Here is an 18441-nt window from a genome sequence, read left to right on the forward strand (position 1 = left end):
CTGAGAATAAAGTCATCATGGAATCCGTTTCCTCACAAGCAAGTTTGGGAGGCCCATCGATGAATCTGCCCCTGCGAGGTCCTATCTGTGTGAATAATAATGATTCAAAGGGAATTCCAAAGCCAGGTCCAAAGTAAAACCTTCTCATGACAAGTTGAAGATGAACGAAGTGAACGCGGTACCAACACCATGATGGGTAGCTAGCAAAACACGATTCACGATAATGGTAGGACTTCGAGGGATCCCGAATCTTAGAGCAATGCTTCTCGGCTCCAACAAATGGCCCAACCTTAGGGAGCCCAATATCTTCCCACAGGTGAAGTCGAAGACACGTGTGGCAGACATAGTATTGCGGTAAATTGCGAGAAAGACGAGACAACAGGTCGATCCGGATCTCATCTATAGGGGTTTAGGTGGAATACTTTGGGATCTTATGGAAAGATTTCCCTGCGAGCGAGAATAACAATTGATGGTTGCATAGAGCCAAACAAACCACGTCAGCTAACGATGAGTGGTCAGAAATCATCCACAGTAGCTCAAGTGGAAGGCTAGTCAAGGTCGCGTGCTTTTTCGTGGCATCCATCGTGTATTGATAAGTGGAGGAGAGTGGTTAGTGATCAAGGCAAGGCATGTCTGGACCGATTTGAGTTATGATGAATGTGTCGTGTGAAGCAAACGGTACAAACATATTAAGCCTTGAAGTGCCGTGGACGGACCTTGAACTCACCTTATTCAGCAACTTTAGTAAAGAGAAAAAAGGACCTCGGGAAATTGGGGTTTTCGGCTTACTTTCAGTGCCCATGGATCCATTGTGTAAAACCTTGAGGATAGAATAAGTCTGTAATTGAGAGAACGTGACTTAATGTAGACACGGTTAGCCACGCACCCATAATTACATTCCAATTGTCGATGCAGTAATATACAAAACATTGTAAAAGTATAATTGCACCTGCCATTCCCATAGTTTCAATCCGTGTGTATTGCAAATCATGTCCATGCCACAAAGTCAGACTTTCTATTATAGTTTCGTCCTGATTAATTAGAGTTCAACAGCAAAAGTATTATAAGGATTTACTTAGGGATTTACAAAGTGCTGATTGGATCGGAGAGGTTTAAAGTGGTGGTCGGATCAAATTTCCATGTTTTGGAGCAATCCTGAACTAAATGTCAGAATTAGGCGAAATTGGGACCTTCAATAGTTAACGCTGTCTAGTTTGATATAAAATTTTCGTGAAATATTCTAAAGCACATAAAATTAGCTGACTTTGTTAAGACAGAATGGGTTGAAAACTGGCCTTTAAGCTAGTGAAAGTGGCAGTGTAGGCCACTTTTGCAACGTTTGTATTCTACCAGGCCCTAGTACCCATTAGGAAAAACATAAGCCGCCGGGATTACGGCGGCAGGGTCTCAGCGGGCGGTCAGACTATAATGCCTTAAGGCATTAATATTGATGCAAATCATGCAAATCGTCTGGCGCGATAACGCAGTTCAAATGTTGACGTCGATTCAGAAGACCTACGTTAATAGGTATGTTGTACATTTGCATTCTCGCTTTCTATATACTTTACGTTCGTTCTGATTATCTCGCAAGTAAAGTGTATGTTGTGTGAAATAAGAAATGCGGGGTGGTTGCCAATATACTTGGTTGCAATGCTGATATATATCTACAGCACCAATACAATTGCGACATCCACAACATGCAAAATATATTTCATTTTGAGTAATTTGGTGTTCTCAATACTACAATGAGACTCATGATCATACATATATTTGTACTGGCGAAGAAAGGCCATTCTGAACCACTCCGATAGGAAAAGTTTGATGCTTAAGAAGAGCATTCATATAGGCAATCAATGCACACGGTAACATAGTGGAAAGAATCCAATGCCCCCGAGAAGGGAAAACAGATTATGAAATTACCTAGCCGCAAGGAAGTAGCTGGCCATTCTGACAATAAATTATTATGATGATCTAGAAATAAAATTACAGTAGTGGCATCTGATTTGAGTCTCACGTTGATTCTGATGAAGTCTCAGTTTGAATGGCCGTGGACCATAAGATAGTGAAGAACAACTTGGCAATGGTCAGAGAAGATTAATTCTATGCTGATATTTATGCGGATTCACTGCGCATATTGAAGCTCTGCGTTATGAATCGGTAGGTAATTTGGATTCAGAAACACACTCTGGAATCCTCGTCTTGATCTGGGATCTGGAATTAGAAATCAAGGCATTTGCTGGCTAGGTCAGATTAAATCAAATTTTGGCGCTTTGTAATCCCTTTCACATGACAAATGTGGCAAAGTATGATATCTGGTGCTGGACCTGTAATTAAAAAATGCTCGCAATTACATTGGTTAGCAACAGTCAAATTTACTGAATGCCATAAACCAGATAAGATGATGCAGCCAACAAGGAGATAAAATGTAGATTTGCCTTCTCGCCCTTGCATGGGATACAAAAATAGATATTACCGGTCGCAATCACAAGAAAACCAAATCACGAGTCAAGAAAAACAAAACAACTACTCCTAACATTTCGGACAGAGACCTTGTCCGCGTACGCAAGAAATCTCGGCTAGTGGCATACTTGAAGATTCTATTGGTATGATTATTGATTGAAACACGGTTGAGTGCGATCAACATCAAATAGAAGAACCTTAAAAGTACTGTACTATTGAACGGTATGATCTGGTTGATTACGGTGAGAACTTCCGGATCGACAGGCACGACTAGATCAGTGATCTAGTGAAAGGCTAGACGATTCTATCTGTCCTGCATACAAGGGCATTTTCCCGCATGACCAGACCTAGATTCCATAGGAGATTCTACAGTACTCCAGCTAGAATGAATGCCTCGGTCGCATGGCAATACTAACATGCACCAGCACAGGCACAGACACCGGAAATGACATGTTCACACGCCCTGCATGGTGGCGCTGTGGGCCTCGGTAGCCGGATGCTTGAAAACGCCGACAATCAGCGACTTGCATAGATAATGTGCCAAAAGCAAAGTGCATATTAGACTTGTCATTGTGGCAAAGACAAGTGCCCTGTACAGTAAGTATTACAGTAGACTAGATCTCGCTTATCGAGATATATCCACTTGGCAGGGTGGGCCAAAACAAACAACAAAAAGGGGTGGTGGGGGTCTGCAATTTTAAGGGTCGTGGTGCACAAACAGGTTGGGGAACATGTCAGCCTGCAAACCACTGTGTAGGGCCGAGCCTAGAATGAGGTCTGAATTTTGGTGCCTGATGATACGTCGAGTCTCGGAGCTGCGGCAAGTCGGATTGATGCACTAGCCCCCCTGGTACCTGCATGATCCTGCAGAAATAGGCGGAAACCAGTGGTTCACGCCTAGAAGCTGTGAGACTGGGCGTAACGTGCCTCACCAGGGGGTTTGGTCTAGATAGCAACACAGACCGAGGTAACAAGCAGGGGTTGTTTTTTTTTTTTTTTTTTCAAATACCTGGGAAGGCTGTCCGAATATGACCTGAACCGGTTTATGCCGACAGTGCAGGGACTGCAAAAATTGGAGACATATCCACCGTATTCGGGCAGGTAATAAGATATCAAATGGATCATATGCATAAATGCTTAATGCTGGACGGAGTACATGAAGTACCTATCTGAAGTTAATCCGGTTTCTCAAGGGGGAAAAATAAAACACCAAAGTAAAGGATTGAGTTTCAATGTGGCCCAAAATCCCCCAACTAACATCCGATAATACGTTTAAAAAAGCCCACACACTGAATAACCCGACGTGTTCAGAGGTTCTTAGGGTAACCCCTGAGCCCGCACAGAAAAACCATCACGATCTGGGAGGGGCAGTGTGGGGAACTAGTCGAACTAGACAACGCCTCCAAGCAATCACAACTACGCCACTGGAACTAGCGGCTCCGGATGTGGAGTTTAATGCCTGGCCTTGGTTTAATTACTATCTGCAGTTCAAAGAAGCTGGACGTGTGATCCGTCCGAAGGGGACACCTCCATCCAATGAGAATCCTGGTGAATAGGCAAAATGGGACCGGTTCAGTCGCTTTGAAGCGACTCGATGCTGCTTGGCTTGTGAACTTGGCAGAGACCCTTTCGGGACCTGATCGACGTTATCCCCTTTTCGAAGTGGACGAGGTGGAAGTGGACGGGCTGTGATGTTGGTCCGGCACCTATAAGGCGATCGTCGTCCGCTGCCAGTTCCTCTCTTTTTTTCTCTGTGCATAGTATCTGCTTCAATCGGTTGTGATTCTTTCACCTGCTTTCCTTTTTGCTGTTCGCAGCGTCCACTCTTTGACATTTCTGTCACGACACTCTTTTAAGAATCCTAGGATATCTGCAGTTTTTTTTATACACGATGAAGCAGTCTCTTATTACCTCCCTGGTTGCCCTTGCGGCTTCCTCGGTAAGCAAATGAACCATGAGAAGTGCTATAGACGTGGAACTAATGTGTCATGAACTATAGGGAGCTCATGCCTCTGAGAGCTTGATCAGCGTCCCCGTTGGTCTCTGTGCTGGTATCCTCGGCGAGGCTGAGTGCAAGCAGCAGAGCTCCAACGGCGGTCTCATTAACGTCCCCGTGAACGCCTGTGTTGGTGCTCTCGGCAAGGCCAAGTGTGACCAGGCCTCTACTGCCAGCTCTGATGAGGGTTCCTTGATCAACGTCCCCGTCAACGTCTGCCTTGCTGTTCTCGGTGAGACTCACTGCAACCAGAAGACTCAGACCAGCGGTGGCCTCATCAACATCCCCGTCAACCTCTGCCTTGCTGTCCTCGGCGAGGCTGACTGCAACCAGCAGACCGGCTCCACCACCACCGCTGCCGCTGGTGCTTCCTCCACTGGCTCTACCGGTTCATCCGGCAGCCTCATCAGCGTTCCTGTGAACCTGTGCGCCGCTGTGCTCGGCGAGGCCGAGTGCAAGCAAAAGACTGCCTCCTCCGGTGGTCTCGTCGATGTCCCCGTCAACGCTTGTGTTGCTGCCCTTGGCAAGGCCAAGTGTGACCAGGTCGCTGGTGGTTCCTCCGCCGCATCTGCCACTGGCGCTTCCTCCACCGGCTCCACCGGCTCTTCCGGTAGCCTGATCAGTGTTCCCGTCAACCTGTGTGCTGCTGTTCTTGGCGAGGCCGAGTGCAAGCAGAAGACCGCCTCCTCCGGTGGTCTCGTCGATGTCCCCGTCAACGCTTGCGTTGCTGCTCTTGGCAAGGCCAAGTGTGACCAGGTTGCTGGTGGCTCCTCCGCCACCTCTCCTTCCGGCTCTTCTTCCACTGGCTCTACTGGCTCCTCCGGCAGCCTCATCAGTGTTCCCGTCAACCTGTGCGCTGCTGTTCTCGGTGAGGCTGAGTGCAAGCAGAAGACCGCCTCCTCCGGTGGTCTGGTCGATGTCCCCGTTAACGCTTGTGTTGCTGCTCTTGGCAAGGCCAAGTGTGACCAGGTTGCTGGTGGCTCCTCCGCCACCTCTCCTTCCGGCTCTTCTTCCACTGGCTCTACTGGTTCATCCGGCAGCCTGATCAACATCCCCGTCGGTCTCTGTGCCGCCGTCCTCGGTGAGGTTGAGTGCAAGCAGCAGACCGGTACCTCGTCCGGTGGTCTCATCAACGTCCCCGTCAACGCCTGTGTTGCTGCTCTCGGTAAGGCCAAGTGTGACCAGGTTGCTGGCGCCACTGGCACCGGCTCCAACGGTGGTAGCCTCATCAACGTTCCCGTCAACGTCTGCGCTGCTGTCCTCGGCGAGGCTGAGTGCCAGCAGACCTCCGGCTCCAACGGTGGTGGTCTCGTCAACATCCCCGTCAACCTCTGCCTTGCTGTCCTCGGTGAGGCTAAGTGCAACCAGGGCTCCGCCACTGCCCCTGCCTCTACCTCTACCTCTACCCCCTGTGACACTATCACCTCCGAGCACATCGGCAGCACTATCATCCCCGGCGCTTCTGAGACTCCTTCCCCCGTTGGCCCCACTGGTGCTTCTTCCACTCCCTGTGACACGATTACCTCCGAGGAGGTCTCCAGCACTGTCATCCCCGGTATGCCCGTGCCCTCTGGCTCTGCTCCCTCCGTCACTGGCTCCACTGGTCCTTCCGGTGTTGCTCCGTCCGGTGCTTCTTCCACTCCCTGTGACACCATTACCTCCGAGGAGGTCTCCAGCACCGTCATCCCCGGCATGCCCGTTCCCACCGGCTCCGCTCCCTCCGGTGCTGCTCCCTCCGTCACTGGCCCCGCTGGTCCTGCTGGTCCTTCCGGTGTTGCTCCCTCCGGTGCTTCTTCCACTCCCTGTGACACCATTACCTCCGAGGAGGTCTCCAGCACCGTCGTCCCCGGTATGACTATTCCCACTGGCTCCGCTCCCTCCGGTGCTGCCCCCTCAGGCACTGGCCCCGCTGGCCCCGCCGGTCCCGCTGGTCCTTCCGGCACTGGTCCCGCCGGTCCCTCCGGCTGGTCCCCTGTCACCGGTGCTCCCCACCCCACTGCCCCAGCCATGTCCATGCCCACCAACTTCATGACCAGCACCGTCAAGGTCTGCAACGCTGCTTGCTCCAAGTCCATGATGGTCTCCAAGTCCATGAGCGCCTCCAAGTCCGCTTCCACCGGCATGGTCGCCCACACCTCCCCCGCCGGAGGTGCTGGCAACGGTAACGGTGCTGGTGTTGCCCCCTCCGCCACCGGAGCTGGCGCTTCTCCTTCCTCCAGCACCGTTGCCTTCAACGCTGCTGGCCGCGCCACCGTCTCCGGCTTCGCCGTTGTCTTCGGTGCCCTCTTCGTTGCTGTTTTGCAGTTCTAAATTTCCGACTAGACCTGCATTTGTCCATGGTTCTAGCGTTTATTTGGCTGCATTGTTCTGCTGGAAGTTGGTCTCACGACGTTGTTGTCAACCACTCTTGACGTTCATATTTTGTTTCCTTTCGTGTCAGATATCCCAGTCTTACTATACTTTATCTTCTATTTCAGTGGCCTGATTGGGCCGAACATAGTTCTCATAATACTACGATATACGTCCTTTGACCTCTTTGCTTTGTAGTTGCTCTGTAGAGTACCTCAGATTGTGTATGTTTTCCATAAACCAAGTTTTAATTTTTCCAATTTCACATCTTTGTGTCGTTTAAACTCTAATTCATCTACTACAATTTGAGAAAAACATAATGAGGAATGTGATGTGATCAGCGTGAAGCCACACAATCACATGACAGTATACCACATTCGAGGCTTTCTTACGGATCTCTCACCCTTTAAAACACCATAGCACTGTTTCCGATTTCCAGACGGCCCCCTAGGATATAACAGTAGCTGGAAACTTATATCATGTCCCTAGGCTCTATTAGGTGGAATCAACAAATTTTACATACACTTATAACATGTTACCTATAGACACTCAGGGTACATGATTTACGCAGGGGATTGCTAGCAGACTCAGGTATCCTGAGTGCGCGTTAGCCCTACACACTTAACAAAAGTCGGGCTTTTGGTGGGTTACTAGGCGAGGGTGATGGTTGATCCGGTTCATTAAAATGTCACGAATCTGATGCCACATTAGAGGTAAAATTCGATGTAAATTACAATATCCAAAATGAGCTCAGATGCCGCTAGTTTATTGGTCAGGTTGAAGTTTGGGGCGGTGGGTGGCCTTTTAGTCCTGCTCTAGATTAAATACCAAGTTTCTTCATCAAGACCATGTATCTCATAAGTCAATAGATACACATTCAGTAGAAATCTCCCCTGTAGTCCGATCGATCCCATGAAGCAACAGACTCGAGATAGGCTGACTGTTATACGAAGTAAATTTCGGAGTGCCTCCATCATCGTCCACCGGCTGTGTTGCTCCAAAGATATCACGGTGCAGAGCCTTTTGTTGATTGATGGCTTTGACCACACCTAGAGTTTGATATAAGGGAAATGCACCTTCCTCTGTCGGCTTCAGATCTTCCAGTCTCTGCAGCCAGCCTTGGATCTCAAGACCAAGAGATCGGCTCTGGCATCGAAGAAGCGCAGTTAGAAGGAGACCAGAGAACCCGATTGTGTAGTTATTCATAGTGAGTGCTGTCTGCATGTTTATGCCCTCGACTATCCGAAGTAGCAATTGGACCCATGCATCTTCTTTGTGGCATTCGTATGTATCGCATGTTGGATTGCTGCTCTCTAAGCTTTGCAACAACCCCGTGCATTGCATAATCCGTGCTACTACATAGTATGCAAAATTCAGTGCCGCTTCGTGTGAGTGAAAATAAGTAGGCTCCCGAGTGAGACTTGTCTCACCGTCCTCTTGCAAGGCATTTTGACTTTGTATGGGCAGTTCGTTGGGAGGTAGTTGCTTGAGCCACAATTCTAGTTTCTCTCCTTGCTTTGCAAGCATATGGCACGTTGTTTCAAGATCGTCCGTCTTCTTCCATTGCTGTTCATTTGTGTAGTTGGTCGTTTCTCTTTGATGCCAGTGCCTCATAAGAGTTCGGAAGTTGAGACGATGCGATTCGCACATGATAGTTAAAACAATAACCCTCCGTCCTTGCAATGAAGTGAACGCCTCTTCATAAATACTTGGCAGAACTACCGCAGGCAGGTGCTGCTGTACTGAAAGAGAGCAAAAGTAGGCACGTGCCCACCATACCAAAATACGAATTTGTATCCAAGCTGCAAACAGAGCGTCTATGATCGAATCCTGCGAGCTGACTTTGAGTTGCAGAAGCAAGCTTGACATTCCTTGGTCATGACAGTAGAAACCTTTAAAGTTTCCCATAGAGGACTCGATATAGGCGAAAACGGTTAACACTGTTAAGACCATCGTTGTATTTGTTCGACAGTCGCTTTCGCTCAAGGCAGTGAATTTGTGAATTGCCGAGGAGTAATACAGTTGGCTTCTTGTTTGATGAACTAAATTAGGACTGAGGGAGCCCATATGACCATTTTTTGAGTCTCTTTTCTCCGGGTGAAGACGGCTAAAGTTGCACGAAGACAAGGCGAGGGTGGCATCTCGAAACATTGAATGATTGCCAAATTTTGTCGAGAGAGTTTGAAACATCGGGTGCATAGTTGGAAGGCAGCAATCCTCCCATATTGTTGAATAGAAAACATCACGGTCCAAGTGCTGCAGCGATTTCGTGACATTGATATTTCCGATGCGAGGCAAATAGGATTCAGCCTGCTTGGAGAGGTCGACATCTTCCAAAAGCTGCATATGGTTAGGTGAGGACTCGGTCCTTGCCGAAGGTATTTTCGAGCTAGTTACGTTCATAGAACGAAACTTGAAGTCTGGACGGTAGCTTTCACAGACTTTGCCCAATCTAGCACATGTCCCACATGTCGGTTGTTCTTCATCGCACTGAGGTTCCATGAGCTACTTGATATTATGATTGACATAGCCTCGAACAAACCTTCGTCTTTCTTTGCCGACAACTTTTGCAGCCATTTCGCGATCGAACAATATTGGTTTTTTTAGGTCTTGGAGGGAGTGGTCTGTACATCTCGATGCAGCAAATCAAGGCATTTCTTGGTCGAGAAGCGGTCTTTGGTTTAAGTTCATGTGTTTTTGGGCACCGTAAAATACCGTTCTCAATTTTCCGGGTTTCTCTGGCACTAGAAATGTAGTGATTGAGATGGTGATTCTCGATAGATCAATCAATAGTATCGAGTCAAACGGATACGGTTCCAAGCGCCTCGGCAGGAAGTTTGGAACAGATAAAGTGGAAGTCAATATTCGAGTTTCAAAACAGGGACGATTTCTTGATAACAGTCTTATAGTTGGTTTGTAATTTCATCACGCGACTTCCAAGGTTGTCGATGAGTCAAGAGGTCTGAGAAAGGAATATGGGAATAACGCCAAGAGATGGATCCACTCGTGGTTTGATCTGTTTGCATATTGTGTTGTCCATCTATCACTCGGAATCATCGCGATTTCTCTGCAACACCATCTCAATATGAATTTAGAGCAGAAGTCCCATGCGTATTCCAAGATCTGCGGTCTGGTTCAAGACATGAAGGTAGCTTAGCATACTTGTGGAACAGGCTGAATCAAAGGTGTACAGCCTTCCTGCGGTGCTGGTGCTTAATTAAACTACTAGCCTTCTCACTATATTGTTCAGGCTAAGTGCTTATTCAGCGAGCCATTGGAAACCTTCTCTTCATGCCAGGAACGTACAGGTCAATTTCAGCTGCCGGGCAATTGATGCAAAAGCTTCTTTCCAGGACTGTCGCACATCTCACCAAAAGCTGATATTATCTGGCCGGATGTTGATTAGGACAGCAAATCTTGTATTTTTCCTTGATCTTGTAAGTGCTTTGGTGTATATCCGTGATATCGAGAGATGGATGAGCATTTGGCAACAGGTGTGCCTTACCTTGATCAGGTCGATTTGGCGGTATATGCTTCATCAAACGTGCCATTGCTATGAGGAGCATGATTTTATGTCGAATTCAAATTGATCTGACTATTAACCTCGAAGACCCCTCGAAAAGCAGCTTGCAGAATTTCTCTTGTTAGATGTTCAATCCTCACTAGATCTGTTGATCAAATGTGGATTCGCACTAGAACAAATCAAGAGTGCGGGAGCGATGGCAGACGATTGGTAAGCCCTAGCTACTCCATGGATATTTGGCACTCCACTCCACTATGACTCTTCTAGTTGCAATCATTTCAAATTTCGAATTGTAATCAAATTAAGGACGATGTATGATTGGCCCACTGTATGTTTTTAACTGTAATTTGAATCCGACAGGGCGTTTTTGCCAATTGTAAACGCCGCGTATACTTTCTGTATGCAGTTAGCGTGCCTTTTCGAACCCCGGAGCTTCTATAACTAGGTATAGTGAAACTGAGTCAAATTTCATCTGAATCACTGGCAAAGCATTATAAGGCGGTTCCCACCCCCAGAGAAGTCTCGCGCAGTATACATTCTTTTTCTACTACCAATTTTTCGTCAAACATGTTCCTACCGAGTGTCCACGCAGAGACGGACAATGCCGTCCTGTTTCAGTTCATCCGTGAAAACCCCCTAGGAATGCTTATCACAGGAATAGAGTCTTCTCTAGACTTCCTGCAATGCACACACGTCCCCTGCGTGCTAGACCTGCCCGAAGAAGCCGGACAGTCCGCGCCCCAGGGTCGCCTTCGCGCGCACATCGCCAAACAGAACCCACAAGTGAAAGGCATGATTGAGGCCTTGGAGAACAAGCCAAATGTCATGGAGCTCGATAGAGATGTTCTTGTTGTTTTCAATGGCAAACACCATCACTACGTGACTCCCAAATATTACACCGAAACAAAGCCTGACTCGGGCAAAGTCGTACCAACCTGGAACTACTCGGCGGTTCAGGTCTATGGCAAATTGTCTCTCTATTACGATTCCAAGACTCCAGAAGCTGGGAAGTTTCTCTCGCAGCAAATCCAGGATCTTTCACAGCATACGGAAACATCGATCATGGGTTATTCTGGTGGTGAACGACCACAGCCGTGGAAAGTGGGTGACGCGCCAGAGAAATACGTCGAGTTATTGCAGCGGAATATTGTGGGAATTGAGATTCGTATCGACAAGATCCAAGGAAAGTTTAAGATGAGCCAGGAGATGCGACCTGGTGATCGGGAGGGTGTGGTACAAGGATTTTCGAAGTTGGGCGGTGAGACGGGGGAAGCTATCTCCAATTTGGTCAAGGAACGTGGTGTACTCCACGATGAGAAGAAGCAGAAGTCTTAGACGGCTTGTGCTGTTCAAGAAATATAAAAGTTAAGAGCCCAACATGGGATAGTAAATCTACCTCAAACACAGAATCGAAAGCTTCACCACCGATCTATTCTAGCCAATTTATGAACTTGAGTGGTATAAATGTCTCATGAAACAATATTATTGATAGTGCATATGTCTTATGTATCTTCTTTGAGGCTCTTTATGCTCGGTTTCTCTAAAAGTCTCGAATAGGACGCCATGTCTGGCAGAAGCTTTGTACTACATAGTGCTAGAGACGGAAGATTTTGATATAACAAGTTGTGAATGACGAAAACTTGCCAAAGGGTATGTCCTAAGTCTTCAAACTTGGGACAATAGTGAGTCAGTTTCTCAACAGCAGGGGAATCTGGAACGAGATTTTCTTGGCAAAGGCTCTTCCAGGAGAGCGGCAGACCATAGATACCTCGAGAAAGTAAGAGCAGGAGATTAAACATGAATCGAAGTTGGCAACAAGGTAATGATCTCTGGGGATTTGAATAGGGATGGTGTACTCGATAGTATAATGGGCGGCTTGTGGCGACAAGAGTGGCCTCGAAGACGCGCTTGAGTCAATATGTGTACCACACTTTATCCACTGCCTATCGCTGACTTTCAACTCCAATAGCGGTAAGTACCGTTTATATATTCGGTGCTGGTCTTTTGTCGAACAGGACAGTTCTGCTCCATCAAAGGCGACATGTATTGGGCTTGCTTTAAGGGAAGTGACAAACACAAGTCTTGTGTACAATGACTCAATGTTGGGCGGAAGCTTCAAACAGTCTTCGGACTCGAAAAGAACTTGAATGTGAGCGAATGCACAATTTTTCTCGCTTGTTTGGTGATCGTATCTGGGTATTTGGATTGGTTTCGGCGGGAATGATTTGATTTCCAACCTCCCCCAAGAATCTGAATGTTTCACACATGTCACGGGTTGTTTGCTCCATCTTGAAGAAGAAGAAGAAAAAAAGGGCTAGCAACCACGTCTATACATTCCTGTGTCGCAGGAAGTACCCAGATAGGCTTGGTCGCAGTCGTGACAAACGTTTTTGAGTTCTTCGTCAAAGATTTTCCAGAAACTATCGCTTTCACCCTGTAGGTAATCTGACCAGATTTCGGCATCAGGCTTTTTGAGATACCGAGAGGGGGACTATCAAGCAAAGGGTCACCGAAAGTTGGCGGTAGGAAGCTGTGCGAATGTTCGAACTGATCGCAAGCGCCGAGTAAAGTTCGGTCGGGGATTTCAAAGGAGAACGGAAACCCGTATGAGGATGCTTGATGCAGCACTCGATCTGCAGGGCGCTCGAGATGATCGGTTGAATGGTAGGCTTTCAGAAAGACATGCTGCAACCCATTTCGACCGCCAGGCGAAGACTGGAAAACTGTTGTCTGAGAACGGCCTGGATAAAATCAGTCAGATGACTCAAATGCGCCAAACTCTTATTTTGCTAACCTTCAAATAGAACTTCAACATTTTCAACCAGTGTTTCGTGCGGAAATTGGACACTAACAGTGCCTGTTATCCAATTCCCAGTGGTCAAGGGCTTAAGAGGATTGGGGCTCTCTGCCTCCAACTCAATGGTAATCTCCGGCCTTGGTGGAACGTTTAAGTGTTTTTTCAGAGTGTTGGCAGCCGAAGAAAGCATATTGTCTTTTGGGAGAGTTATTTATTCGCCCACTGAAAGAAGATAAATTTGGAACACTCGGCAAGGGTCGAGAGAGAAGTATAGAAAGCTTTTCCAAGGCTCGCAACTATTTTATATATTTTCTCTTGCCGATCAAAGGCCACCAGATTGAGTCATTCTACATACCCTGCCGAAGTTTCACGAACTCTCAATCAAATCAGTATTTGCTTGTGGAGATTCATGACGGCGGCTGCGGTCGACTAATACCAATCGCACCCGAGTACTGGATTAGGAAGGACAGAATGAATCGATTTAGCCTTGTTAAGAATGATCTTGAGAGGCGCTTGGCTCTCAGGTAATCATTGTTGGAAATATTACAGCAAAGAATCAACGGATTTGCTCTATCGATACCGATAGGTTTGAAACGGACTAGTCATTCAGGAAGTTTCCCACATACATCCATAAATTTCAAATTGTCCTATGAGTGAACCTACTGAAAATTTTAGCTTTTTGTTTCCTTCATCATGCCTTTCGCAGCTTCGTGATTTGTATCTAGCAGTATGTTTCACATATTCTTTCCGCATATCTGGGGTGTGGGTCGGCGCTATTCCTAACTCGATGTGCGGGTGCGATGGCAAAGTTTGCTTGACAGCCCCAGTTTCGATTTCCAGTCTCGATTTGACTGATTGTCGTTTACACTCGAGAAAAGCACAGCATCATCAAATTTGACAGACACACCACGAGTAGATCTACACCGTAGCAAAAGATCAATAGCCGTCTTCTAGAAGAGAGACGATAGTACTCCCAACTCCTCAATTAACGACAAGGTATAGATGGTAAATGGACTAACATAGGAGGGAGTCGCGTAGTAGGGAAAAAAAAAAAAACATACAACAGTAAGGATTCGCTAGTGGTCACCCACCTAACTACTAACTTACCGGCGTGTGGCTTAAGTACGGCTGAGCGGACGGGAAGCCCTGTTCTCCACACCCTGTGGTCGTATGTACTTTAGCTTTGATGGGAGGGAATCATATAGATACAGCCTTAGAAGCAGGTAAACTGTAATGTTAGACAAGGTTAGAGTTGCCCAAGTCGCGCAACCACTGCATTGACCCCTTCAGCTTAAAACAGCAGAAACTCATTGGATCATACCGTTTCCCCTGACAGGCGCTGTATATTGTCTCGGGATCTGCTCTATATTTGGAAGCATCAAAGCACTATATTTCTGTAGTGCCCTTAAACTTACATTGTGTCATCATGGGATTTGGCCTGTGATGGTATATGTATCGTTAGGTTTGACCCTTGAGGATTCGCTGTATAAAACTTCGCTAGTAATTACCTCGTGGATTATAGATTCTTTTAGGACAAAGATTTCCCTCTACAGAATTCGATAGAAGTGAAATGGTTTGTGTAGTGATTGCTTCGGCATCCGGAGCATATGAATAAACACATCTGACGAACATACATATATAAAGTAGACGGGCAGAGCCGACATGCTGCCAGAACAACAACCTTTGAAAACAATCTATGATTCATTTGCGTCATGTCGACAAAAAGCCCACCCATTGGCTGATTTATTGATAGACTAGCGTTGTTGAAGCCTCTTATTTGTAATACTCAGCCACCCAAGTCTTGATCTGCGCAATCTCGGCGTCAATGACTTTTTGGACACCCGCGTTCGCTGCGCCATTCTTAACAATGAGGTCAGAGCAATGGAAGCCACCAGGAATAACATTCAAAGGCGCCGAAGGCCGAGATTTGAGAGGCCCACCGGGGCGTAAGCTAGATGAGACTCCCGATTCTCTCCAGGGATCAAATTGTCTAGTGAAATAATTAACACAGCTCTCAATTAACTTGAGACTCACAGGGAAACCGTAGAAAGAAGAGAATAACTTACCCATTAGCCCAGATCAGTCGCGTAGTGTCGGTCAAATCCCAACCCTTGGTGTATGCATTGACTTCAGCTGCAGTCTTTCCCTTTGCGCTCGCGTAAGTGTAGCCGTTGACTTCAGGGAAGAAGAGAGAGCATTGTCGCTGCCAATAAGCGGCATTTACAGTCCGTGAGACGATTGAGGGAGTACCAGATGGAGCGCCACTAAATACATCTGTTAGAAAACAACATCGTCTCGGAGTCTTGCATGTTCTTACTCTTGCCAATAAAAGAAAGGCTCGTTGCAAAGAAGCCAGTTCCATTGACGATCGATAGCGTTGTCGATTGATGTATCGGTAAAGAGGGGGCTTGAGGCATTGTATGTATCGTAGCAAGCAGTGGTGCTTTCGTCGGTCCAGTAGCCATACCCAGTACATGCTGGAATTTCTTGTTAGAGATGTATAAAATTCAGGAAACTTTTCGTTGACTCACATCCAGGGAAATAAACCTCCGTAAACCACTTGGCATATCCCGCAAGTGCCTTTTCCAGGCCAACTCCATTGTGTCCTGGGACCTTCTTCGCGCCTGCCTCCACATTCTAATGAAGACGGTTAGTTTCCATTTCAAAGCTGTCAGAGTAAGTGAGAAATTACCTCAATGTAGTCGCAGAACTCAAAGAAGGAGGAATATCCTGTGTAGAAGGAGTTGGATTGCCACAACCAAGGTCCATTTTCCAATGCACTAATCATTGCGCATGTAGGTTAGCTCAGTTTCTCTAATGGACAGAGGTACTCGTACGATGCAAAATCATCGAACTCCAGGTCGCCGAGTCCGAACATGTCCTGTAACTTCTGGATTTTCTTTTCATTTCCGGACTCGTAAACTTCGTCGATGTGTTTTATCACCCTCGCGACATCCGTACTGCAATTCTTCGCCATTCCTTCCTGAACGGGAGTAAAGTATCCCCACTGAACATGAAAATGAGTGATTAATTTGTTTATCTGATATTCGAAAACTCACGTAGTCATAAATGGCCTCCACAGGAGCACTCGTGGAGTGATATGCCCAGAAAGTACCGGGAGAGACTGACTCAGTCCAGGCAGTCAAAGCTCCACTATATGATCCTCCACTCAGAACCCAAGGCTAGAGCCCAAAATGTCAGATCAAAATAGATTGATAGGAAGGACGCTTAATACATACGGCATTCTGGGGATTGCTGCTGTGGTTTGTATCGAAAGGAAGATCCACATTATTAGCGAAGTAGACGAGATCGGCGATAGAATTTTCTAGAGTTAGGTACTGTAGGTTCTCAGTTGTTAAATCAGTGTACGGGGTTGAGTTGCCCCAATATCTGTCTGTAACGCAATGAAGTTAGTCTCAGTTTGAGCTGAATTGGTTACAACATAAGACATACGCTCAAGAAGAATCACTGCGCCATCAATTTCTTTGGCAAAAAGACCAGTCAGAGTCCTATTTGTAAGATAGCCGGTATATTCTGCCGCCGCCTCTTCACCAGGAGTAAACAGCACAACCTGGTTTTCGGGAAAGGGTCAGAAGACTTGTTGAGTAGACTTTTTGATGCGAAGTATAGGTACCGGTGAGCCCTGCCCCGCCCACCACTCGTCGCTCCACCAGTACTGCTGAGAAAAGGTTCCCAGGCTCGGGTTTTTGTGATCGATCAATTGCTCGAAGAAAGAAGTGCCATAGGTAGCCGCCGTCTCTGCTGCTGCTGGAGGTGGAAGAGGTCGACGTCCAGCTGCCTGTGCACCGGCAGCCCAGAGCACGGACAAGGCAGTCAAGCCAAAAGCATACATGGCTGGTTTTAAGCAGGGACCGACTATTGCAGGCTCCTTATACGGACTCAAAGGACCAGCACCGTATGAATTCCTGGCACCAGCTCAATAGCCAAAAGAAAGAAAAAGTTGAAGCGACTCTTCTGAAGCTGGGATTGACTGGGAGTTTGTACTATTTATCCAACGCCACGTCAGGCAATGCCAGTCTCAGCTACGAGTTGCTACTAGCGGCGGAATCCCAAAGGCATTATTCATAAACGACTAAATATTCGCGCATGAGAGGCAAACTGATTCGGAGTCCGAGGCCAGGAACTGCCAGATTATTCAGTTTTATCGTGTAGACGAGCTCTGAGGGAGGGGGAATGCAACGCTAGTTACTGATCTAGGCGAAATTATGAGATTTGTGCTTCATGTCCGTCGGAGGTCCGAATCGTCTTACTGGCAGCAGATAACCTAGTCAAGATCCCGCGTTCGTGACTGGTTCCTGATAAGTGCTAGCATTGCTTCATTAAAATGGAGTGGGGCGGAAAAAGGCTACTAGCTAAAATCATACAAGTAGTAATAGTAGGAGTAATAATTGTTGATGTTGGGGATGAATTAGCCACCGATTCAACCCCACACCTTGGAATTGCAGAACATTGGATCGAGGGCCGCGATAAAGGCACAAATTCTAGAATAAGCAACTTCTCACCACATTTATTGAAAGTTATTCCTGCGTTAATTGCCATACATGAAGAAACCTTATTTGAACCTCCTTACATGTATATGCTGCTCGCTGGGCCACCCTTGCAACTCAGTTGGCTACAGCAACTACAATTAAGTATTTGATGGTAGGCAGTTGCTTGATTATCTTTTACCGTAAAGTCTTTCTGGAATCTTGAGAGTTGCTACACATGTATATTGGATAATTAGCCATTGGATATATGTCGACTCAATCCGGGTGGCCGTCAATCAGGTTGTCGTAGCCCACATCGAACCATTCTACAGACGGCTGGACATTGAAAAGTTCCCACAACAGCCCAGCATCCCATATTGAACTGCTTTTCGTACCTTCCTGGTCACTTGATTGACCCATGAGTGGATGGTTCACCTGCGGGGTTGTGTTGGCGTCGACCCCGGTACCTTGACCGGGAGTCGTTGTGTCGCGAGAATGTTGATTTTCCACTGAATTTTCTGCTACCACGTCGTGGGAAATATTTGACAGCCAAGGTGCGCTTCCTCAGATAATTCATTTGTATTATTGGTAGCTGAAGTTTGCTTTGGCGGAATTTCGAGTTGCGAGCAAAGACCAATCAATTGATGTAGCAACTTGTGGATATTTTTGCTAAATGAGAAATGGCCGCCAATACTTGCAATAGTAGCAGTAGCTTCTTTCAAAAGCTGTAGGTCGTCCACATCAGAGGTGGCAACAATGTTGCAGAAGATAACAAAAAAAGGCGTCAGGGGGTATAGAAGTACGGTCCTATTTCGATTCTGATTAACAA

At 46.9% G+C, this 18441-nt stretch overlaps 4 protein-coding genes across 4 annotated transcripts; 2 read left to right on the forward strand and 2 right to left on the reverse strand.

Moving 5' to 3' along the window:
* Positions 1-4351: 4351 nt before the first annotated feature.
* On the forward strand, positions 4352-6766 carry N7511_003928 (uncharacterized protein; the record flags this gene model as incomplete). Its single annotated transcript, XM_057126353.1, has 2 exons — positions 4352-4399; positions 4460-6766. The coding sequence occupies 2 exons, from the start codon at positions 4352-4354 to the stop codon at positions 6764-6766; spliced, it is 2355 nt and encodes a 784-aa protein (XP_056985243.1).
* A 4129-nt stretch (positions 6767-10895) lies between these two features.
* On the forward strand, positions 10896-11663 carry N7511_003929 (FMN-binding negative transcriptional regulator; the record flags this gene model as incomplete). Its single annotated transcript, XM_057126354.1, has 1 exon — positions 10896-11663. One exon carries the CDS (start codon positions 10896-10898, stop codon positions 11661-11663), a length of 768 nt encoding a protein of 255 aa, XP_056985244.1.
* Positions 11664-12596: 933 nt separating this feature from the next.
* On the reverse strand, positions 12597-13315 carry N7511_003930 (uncharacterized protein; the record flags this gene model as incomplete). Its single annotated transcript, XM_057126355.1, has 2 exons — positions 12597-13069; positions 13123-13315. 2 exons carry the CDS (start codon positions 13313-13315, stop codon positions 12597-12599), a joined length of 666 nt encoding a protein of 221 aa, XP_056985245.1.
* A 1583-nt stretch (positions 13316-14898) lies between these two features.
* N7511_003931 (putative serine peptidase) lies at positions 14899-16978 on the reverse strand (the record flags this gene model as incomplete). The annotated part of the gene is made up of 10 exons (XM_057126356.1): positions 14899-15115; positions 15192-15389; positions 15443-15602; positions 15657-15762; positions 15818-15905; positions 15963-16132; positions 16185-16307; positions 16365-16519; positions 16579-16696; positions 16760-16978. The coding sequence occupies 10 exons, from the start codon at positions 16976-16978 to the stop codon at positions 14899-14901; spliced, it is 1554 nt and encodes a 517-aa protein (XP_056985246.1).
* Between the last annotated feature and the right edge of the window lie 1463 nt (positions 16979-18441).

The sequence above is a fragment of the Penicillium nucicola genome (genome assembly GCF_028828085.1).
Source record: "Penicillium nucicola strain IBT 29836 chromosome Unknown utg000003l, whole genome shotgun sequence".
Taxonomy (NCBI): domain Eukaryota; kingdom Fungi; phylum Ascomycota; class Eurotiomycetes; order Eurotiales; family Aspergillaceae; genus Penicillium; species Penicillium nucicola.